The sequence below is a fragment of the Diadema antillarum genome, unplaced genomic scaffold, assembly GCF_040938485.1.
Source record: "Diadema antillarum isolate AM-2024a unplaced genomic scaffold, OU_Dant_1.0 seq00000819_RagTag, whole genome shotgun sequence".
Classification (NCBI taxonomy): Eukaryota; Metazoa; Echinodermata; class Echinoidea; order Diadematoida; family Diadematidae; genus Diadema; species Diadema antillarum.
Window position 1 is genome coordinate 149170 of NW_027271696.1, and position 8938 is coordinate 158107.

At 38.6% G+C, this 8938-nt stretch overlaps 1 protein-coding gene across 1 annotated transcript; it reads right to left on the reverse strand.

The window, feature by feature from the left end:
* Positions 1 to 737: 737 nt before the first annotated feature.
* LOC139739785 (protein max-like) lies at positions 738 to 4949 on the reverse strand. The gene is made up of 3 exons (XM_071650380.1): positions 4548 to 4949; positions 2644 to 2767; positions 738 to 979 (listed from the first exon to the last, which is right to left on the reverse strand). The coding sequence occupies exons 1-3, from the start codon at positions 4686 to 4688 to the stop codon at positions 738 to 740; spliced, it is 507 nt and encodes a 168-aa protein (XP_071506481.1). The 5' UTR covers positions 4689 to 4949.
* Between the last annotated feature and the right edge of the window lie 3989 nt (positions 4950 to 8938).

Below are 8938 nucleotides of genomic sequence, written 5' to 3' on the forward strand. Positions count from 1 at the left end.
TTTTTGTCTGTACCATTTCATGAAATACTACCCTTGCGAAATAGATGGCGTATACAGCAGCTACCTACATTTGTTGCCCCATTCTAATTGATGGCTGAAAAGAGAGAAAAATAAGCCCTGACCACCTACCACATCAACACCTCTCCTATTCATCTGTCCAACACGAATGGTGGAACGATACATATGTAACAACTCTAACTCTTTGCATCGGACATAATAGGCAGAAAAACGGCCTAAACACACAACAACAAAAAATGTTAGGTACTGAATTGACATAAGCCACCTGCTAACAATACCAACAAAACCCTCTTCACCCTCCCACTTTTATTTTCCTCCTTTCCCTTCATGGTGTCCCCGAACAAAGTCATCTTCTTTTGTATGCACACAGTAGTTGTCTGAACATGGAGTTACGTACATGCTAATATACCTGTCTGTATATGAAAATATCACCGTAATCCATGCCAAACTTTCTTTCAGAGTTCCTCTCCTTCCAACAGGACAAGGGGTGTAAAAAAACAAAAACCGAGAAACCGATGACGAAACAAAACACGGGAGGGGATGTTGACTCACTTCCTAATTGTGTGTAAATATAGGTCCCACAAATTTCTTGACATAAAAACAGGACAAAAAGACCAGGATCTAGGAATTTCAATGACACAAGAGAATTATGTAGGAAAAAAAAAATGTTACAATAAGGTTATAAAATTTCCAGAAATAATAAATCATTTCTTTTTGGATCATCTCTTTTGAGTGTCACTGGCAACCTTGTGAGATTTGGAACCACTATCCGAGGCGTCGCCTGTCTTTAATCGTTTGCTCCGCGCCTTGTGACTAGCTTTGTCGGTGGCTTCCGAGGAGTCAGTGTCCGAGTCCGAACCACCGTCAAATGCGGAAACGGGTCCGCCCTTCCTGTTGGTGGCCATCAGAACTCCGTTGGTCTTGCCCAACTCGCCCGTCGTGGCCCTCTCAAGAATGCGAACTGGAATAAAGAGGATTGACATGAGAAAGGCGTTACATATACATTTTAGGGTACACAAGGAGCCAAGTTTTCCCTAGTCTCTTTCCTGAATGACCCTTCGACACCATGACTTCCCTAAGTCCCTGAAAATAGAGGCTCCTGATTAACTAATGGACATCAAAAGAACAAAGCAGTTTGTCACGACCCAATGAATGCCTGGGTGGTGGTAAGTTAAAAGGGGCCAATGGTAGTACATGTACCATGAGTCAATATTACATAACAGAATAGCTGCATTTATTGTTCCAAATAAAACTTCCAGTATTGTATCATGACATTTTCTATCATAATAAAATGCGATTTCAAGTGTAAGTTTATGGCCTACTGTTAGCATGGTTAGAGGGAGGCTGTGTTTTGTTTGTCTTACGGGACTGGTCATTTCAGTAAAAACTATGAACTTAATCTAAAGAAATAAATGCTTGTTAAAGAAGGAAAGATGGCATGACTGCCATTTCTCAGACACCCCATGAATTTGATTCAAAGAATTGCATCAAAAGAAGTACTGTTAGTCTACTCCGACACATACATGCATCATCAAAATGCTACCAAATGCTCGCCAAAATATGTAGATTGTTTTCAGTGTATTATCAAATAATGTTGAACTTTCAGAGGGAGCAAAAGAGAGAGATGAAGATATGCCCTCTCACGTTCAAAAGTGATGACCTGATGATTAATCCTTTGGGGGTGTTCCATAATAATATTATATTGGATGGCTACGAATGGAATACCAGGGAATATTGCATGTTAGGGTCAATATTGCACGGATCGAAGATGAGTGCAATATTGACCCTAACGAGTACAATATTCCTTGGCATTCCATGAATCAATGCCATCCAATATAATTATTATCATCTACAATCAAGTAGAAAAGGCACAAACTGCATAAAAATACAGGGCTTCTACTAGTCTTTGAAGTTGACTCGGCGGTCACATCCCAGCTCTGAAAAGGGGAAGCCCCTAAAACTGAGTATGAAGCATGCAAGCAACTAGCAAGATGTTTGCACGCTTGTGAATTGTAACAAAATGACGCACACTATTACAACTACAAGCATTTGCGCACTCATTAAGCGCTCATGCAACACATGAGACAGGATATGGTGTGATCTTGAACGGTCAGTAACAACGGTAGTTTATGGGGAATACGTTGGCCTATGCGTTTCATTCAATATGATCTGATATTGAACGGTAAGATTGAGCGGACAACAATACGCGTTTATAATGGTTTACATAAACACTGGTCAGTGATTGGTCATAATGCGATCACGTGACTAGTGCAGCAATGTTACTCATTGCCTGCAGTGATGTCACATCACATAATATAAATAAAGAAGTGACTGGCTGCCAACAGGGCTAGAATGAAATGATGTGTATTCACTTAGACCATATGATATACAAATATTGCCTTGTCTATTGTTGTAGTATAACACTGGACAGTCTCTTGGTTTTTTCTTCCCCCTCAGTACAAAGCGCTTAGGGAAAACATACTTTCTTTGGGAAAATATGACTACACGGTATGTGGGGATGTCAAATTTAAATTACACCTCTAACAAGGCAATAAACAATGTATCTGTATGGATGGAAATACACACCAATGTAGAGACGCATCTTGGAAATCAAGTGGTACTCACTTTGTTGTTCTAGTGTTTGGTTCTGTTTCTTCAGGTCATCAATGTCTGACTGGTGGGAATTATTTTTCCTCCTCATGAACTGAATGTACTCTGTTGCCTTGTTGAGAATCTGTGCCCGTGATGCCTGTACATGGGAGAAAAAATATCCCAAGTGACAAATAATGGTAGATTAGTGAGTTAGCTCTGCACTAATGAATTCAAAATTTTGACTCATCTGACAGAATTATAATTCTGTGGGTATCTCCTCCACCAATTGGAAGTATCATCCAGAAAAATAAAACATATACCGGTATTCACCAGTAATGAGCAAAGATTCTACTCTGAGATTATTTCACTGAGGTTCACTGTAGATTGACCTGAACATTACTGACAGTCAAGTTTTTGTACACTGTAAATTAAAAAAACAACTAATCGCAATAACAAAAAAAGAAAAAAGAAAACCACATGTGTGGAGAAACAATATTTTATGACATCAATATATTTTCTTGTTGGTTCAAATTCTTCATTTTACTGTTATCCGATTTTCTGCTTTGTGTGTTTCCTTACACTTATTTTGCACAACCACTTTCTTTGTTTTTCTTTTAACCCCTAACCCACATACATGTACCAGTGCCATATATAAAGAGTCTGGCCAACTCGTAAGTTGGACACCATGTCGTTGCCCAGCGTATTACGCGTTACATGGTTAGCGTGTACGCTCAGACGTAATAATGAAAACCTACCAAATAAGGGGTAGTGAACAATGGGCACTGCATATGAGCGCACTTTGGTAACGACATGGCTCCTCAAAGATCACGGGACCAGTTTTGAACAATCACAGGCTTCAAAACTCATTAGCCGAAAATCGAGTTGGCAAGACTCTCTTTATATACGGCACTGACATGTACTATTCTAATATTTAATCTAACAGATAACACATCCACATAACAGATAAGACATATCAGTGACTGTGTCTTAGAGCACAACATGGAATAAATGGAGAAAAAGGACTTTATCGGAAGAGTTCTTCAGACAAGCTGAATGAACTCATTCTCAAGAGTTACACAATACGTGCTACATTCAAACACACCAATATGACTGATTCTCACAAAAGCAAGGTAAACAGATACCTGTGCAATTTGACTACAGTGAGATGTTGACATGAATGCTTCTGCCATAAAATCACATTTAATCTGTATAAAGTATTCTGCCAGTAGCTCATGACCTTTCACCTATATTTCAATCAATGTCAATGACCCTCATCACTGACCTTAGGGATTGACCTTTAACCCCCTTTGCACAATGGGAAATTTTTCCAATTCATTTTTCCCCATTATACCAAATAACATTATCAGTGGACTTTCCAAGTGGATGTTATGGCCAGAAAATCACACTTTCATATCAAACTTTTGGTGACTGTTGAACTTAGCCCATATTGTAACAATGTCATTCATCATATCCCAATAAAAAACTGCCAGGGCATTCTTCCTTAAACACATTTTTCTCTTATTTATGGTCAATCCCTACATTGGTCTCAGGGATAAATACTAGCCCAGAAATGCCATGAGACCTATCAAAGTACACACTGACAATTGCATCACTTTGCATGTGTAAATACAGATGCCATAAACAATTGCTATTTTATGCAATAATAACAAAGCCAGGACCCTTACATGTATATGCAACAAAAATGATGAAAGAGGGGAACAAAAACATACAATTGATAACAAGACACACTATCACGTTCATTCTGTCGGCAAAGCTTTTCTACAGATGTAATAACTCAGAGCATTTTGATATGGAATTTTCCACTTGCAATGATCCATGACTATAATTTTCCCCCTTCTCACTTCCTCAACGAGATGAGGCTCTTTTATGCAACTCTTTAAAAAGGGCTAATGGAATGCATTTAACTGGTGACCCACTTTCTCTCCGTGCAGGTTCGGCACGGAGTCCCTCAGCATGCTGAAGCTGTCCTTGATGTGATCCCTCCGCTTGCGCTCTAGCGCGTTGTGGTGTGCCCGCTTCTCTGCCTGCAGCGAGAAAAAAGAAGAGCAGACATCCATCGGGAAAAGTCAAATACGTGGCGATTGAATGAGACAGAGGCTGTGTGGAAGCACACAAAAGTGACAGCTGTAATCATTGAAAACATTTTTTTTTTCTTTTTGCATCTATAGTTAAATCCACCTGTCATTGGGGAAACCTGTCAATTGATGAATATATTCAATATAGGGTTTTGTTCGGGATTGACAACCACTTTACCAGGTGAGTCAATCCATACTCCCAATACAGTGCATGGGCAGTTGGTTACTCATAATGCAACGATAGCAAAAGTTGACATTGGTATTGACATTCATGGCAACAGAAAATGTAAATAGAATAACCAAACAAACATTTTTTTTTTTTTTGTACCACACATGATTGTACATGTACATATATAACATATAATCAAATCTTTTCTCATCATTTTCTGACATAATCCTTTCTAAGGCAAAGATCATTAGAAAAAAATTATATTTCATAATGAACCAAGCAAACTTCAATGTATCTACAAACCGGTACAAGGCATGAATTTTACAGAACAGATAATGAAACCTTATTTACTCAGCTCAAATAATCAGAAACTTGTTTAGAGATGATATCTCATATGTAATGATACATATTTATGCATTTTGAACACAAAAAATACATAGTCTATGTACAACACATCATGATGCAGAACAAATTATCAATTTTTTGTATTCTCCTCATCTTGCAGTATATATTTTTCTTTACTTCCAAGGTTGATAATGGCACGAGGCACTACACTGTTTGCCTTACAGCCGTGCTCGATAGTGCGTAAGAAACACCATAATGGGATTAATGGATGACAGATTATAACAACAAGGATGAAAGTGAGTTAAGAGCATGACTCTGCAGCAAACTGCAATATATAATATATGTTGCCTCTGGCACTGCATCAACATCCTGCACATTCCATTGACCAGCCCCTTTTCTGTGCAATATTGTGTGGAAACTGTTCTGAACAGACAAAAAAATGAAATAAAATAACAATACTAAATAAAAAAAAAAAAAAAAAATAGATGGATAAATAATGATGAATAAGTGCATCTCAAGTTGGCAACATTCTTTTTTTAAATGTTACTTCATTCAACCCATCAAGCCCTGGGCAAATTTTGGGGCAGATATTGTGATCTTCTCCTCTTCAAATTGGCAGCTTTGAATTTTACTGCGCATCCTTCACTGGTATAAGACTTATTATGGCACTATATTCACAGGTCGATCATATGATTTTTCCAAAAAGAGCTCTTTAGTATTAACTACTGGTATGACCTTGATATTCATATTTGTCATTTACATTTTTTTTTTCTGGGGGAAAAAAAAAAACCAAAAACTCATTTCATCACTGTTATGCATGCAGCCATACCACCATACAATGTTCAGTAAATGCTAATGACCAATTTGGAGATCGCGGGGAAAAATAAACTTGAACTTGAACCAGAAGTAATTATAATTAAAAATGGAAAGACCACATTTATAACAAGCGATACATTCACTGACTTCAGACCACATACATAAATTTTGTCTGATGTCTGATCTGCTCATCTACTTTCCATAATACATTGTTTAAAACTCATGGCTTAAATCCTCCTTAAAAGGAAGTTTTGATATTGCCTTATGAATAGAGAGAAGGAGATATATACTCGTATAAAAATAGAGCACTGCTTTCTGAAAAATATGGTGTTCCTGCTCTTACAAGTAAGTCAAGGTATCCCTCCCTTTCTATTACACAAAGGCAACAACTATTTTCTATAAAGACATATAAAAAAGAAAAGAATAAAAAAAAATATTTGCTTCAATGACATTCGGCTGTGACCTATATTTTCCATTGAGGCATGGAGCTACAAACGTTCCTAGCTCCATGATTGAGGCAAGCGCTGCCCTTCATTTGTGCTTGAGTAGTTCACCATACAATGCATTGAACACACAACACAACGGGTCGACTGTAAGAAAACATGTGCCACTCTGAGTCACGTCGAGCTGAAGCAGGGTTTCACATTTAGAAATGAGCTTGTCTGTAAACATGTTTTCTTACAAACTTCTTTGCTAAAATTGAGTTTATTTGTGTTTGTTTGTTTGTTTTTTCGTAGTGTGGACACAAATTTGAATCATATGGCTCTCACAAATACTTTTCAAATCATGTTTGATTTAGTGTTCCAGGGCTCGACACTAACTTTTTTCTCTGGTGCCCCCCCCCCCCCCCCCAAAAAAAAAGAAGAAAATGTAGTGGCCTGAAATAGAAGGAAATACAAATTGTGCCTGATTGACAAATTGCCCTGCATCAGCATATTTATGTCGATTTGTCGGGCAATTTGTCAATCAGTTGCAAATAAAAACATCTCAACGCAAGGATTTTATCAAAAAGAAAATATAAAATTTCATTTTTAATTTTACTTGCCTGGTTGGGCCACCAAAAGATAACCTTAATGGAAATTTGGTGGCACTACATCAATTTTTAGTGGCCCCTGGCCGCTGGGCTAACGTCAAACTGTGTGATTCCAATTGACGTTTGCTTGACTCTTGAGTGTCCTTTCGTGCCTGTCTAACTGTTTGACCTTTCTACACAATGGAGGACACAGAGCATATTGCTTGACCTCATATTCATTGTCACAGTGGTGAGTGCATAATTATGACGTGCATACACACGTACAATAAATAGTACTTTCTGTCACACGTAAGCATATCACAAATTGCATAATTGATTGACAGTGCATGGTGTTTGTGCCACTGCTGTGCATTCAACGTTGCTGAAATTCAGCAGTGGGCAAGACTTTACATTAAAGACCAATTCAGTTTGGGTACTCTTTTTTTTTTAGCGTAATTTCTAACTGGGGACATCAAGTATGCCTTACAAAAGATAATTCATGCACTGACAATATAGCAATGCATCTGGCTCATTTTTTGCATAACCCATTGAAAGTGCTTTTGTTCTTCTTTGAAAGCCTCCCAGTTATGGCCGCCATAAGTTACAGTGCTCTGAAGTCGGATTCATCTAAATCAGTGTCTGTGAATACTCACAAACTTTAAGCATGCTCAGAAACGTTTGTACTCAGACATATGTTTACATAGGCAGGGGGTTCTTTTTTTTTTTTGAAGTCGGAGCCCCTTCACAATCAAGTGTAAGCTCTGATCTGCCATTGATTCTTGAAATCAAATTTCACTAACACAGTGCATAACCCATTTCTTTGTGAGCTTCTGCGATCAGGCGTGCTGGCATAATGAAAATCCACAACTTCCAGAGGCAGCATGCAGTTTGCAACACACAATAACAACTGCCAGTGTCATATGATACAAATCATTGCTTTTTTTTTTTCCCAGGCTGCTCCATTTTTCAATTTCCCCCCCCCCCCCCCTAAAAGAACGGGATGGAGGGAGGGAGGGGCACGGAACCAAAAAATGGGTAAAGGTATGCATTACAGCTGAACCTACAGCACCAGAAATGGCTCAGTGGTTGGATGACAGGCTGGACATCATACAGAGAGGTCAGTGGAGACCCACCCCAAAAGAGGTTTTACTAGAGGCGGTGGGTGTGACCTCCACGTAGAGTTCATCGCAGGGTCAGCCCGTTGAGCTCCAGTGGCTCACTCCACTCCACTCACTCACAGTCAATGACGACTACATGACAGGAAATCAAACACACAACCTGACAGCCTTTACACACAATTCATAGAGAATGGGCTCGTGGCCCGGCATGCGCCTCTGCATGTGTGTATCTGTGTGTGTATATGCGTAGGCGTGTACGAGTACACATGCTTGTTTATCAAGAGATGCATTATGATGTGTGCTCACTATTGCACGGGGGATGATGAATTTGGGGAATAAATCTTTCATTTCCAAACAAGATCAACAAAGAACCTACAAGGATTGCATCATTAATCAAACACAAAACACAGTGTGACACAATTTTTCCTAATTCTGCTGGATGAGAACAATGAAGTTCCTAACGTAATGCCCAGGATTGTGAAGTGATTTCAAACTGGTTGCATGCTTTTGCATGTCAAAACCATTAGATATGGGGGTTTTGACACTGTTCTGAACTGCATGCCAGATGCACCTTTATACATGTAGGGGCCTAGTTGGTGCTCCTCCTGGCTACCACAAAAAAAAAACAAAACAAAGAAGAGATAAACAAATACAGAGTATGAGTGGAAAGCTCGTTGAGTGCTTTAAGGTTGAATGAAGATATGTTAGATATGTATAGACCTGTTAGTCACCTGTATTTTTAAAAAAAAGTGTTGGGAAATAAGTTGTCTAA

Excerpts from the sequence above, each read along its gene's own strand:
- LOC139739785 (XM_071650380.1), bottom strand. The coding sequence starts at position 4,688 with ATGGATGTCTGCTCTTCTTTTTTCTCGCTGCAGGCAGAGAAGCGGGCA. Across the intron at positions 2,768-4,547 it reads CGAACCTGCACGGAGAGAAA|GCATCACGGGCACAGATTCT; the intron begins GTGGGTCACCAG and ends TCCCATGTACAG. Across the intron at positions 980-2,643 it reads CCAAACACTAGAACAACAAA|TTCGCATTCTTGAGAGGGCC; the intron begins GTGAGTACCACT and ends TCTTTATTCCAG.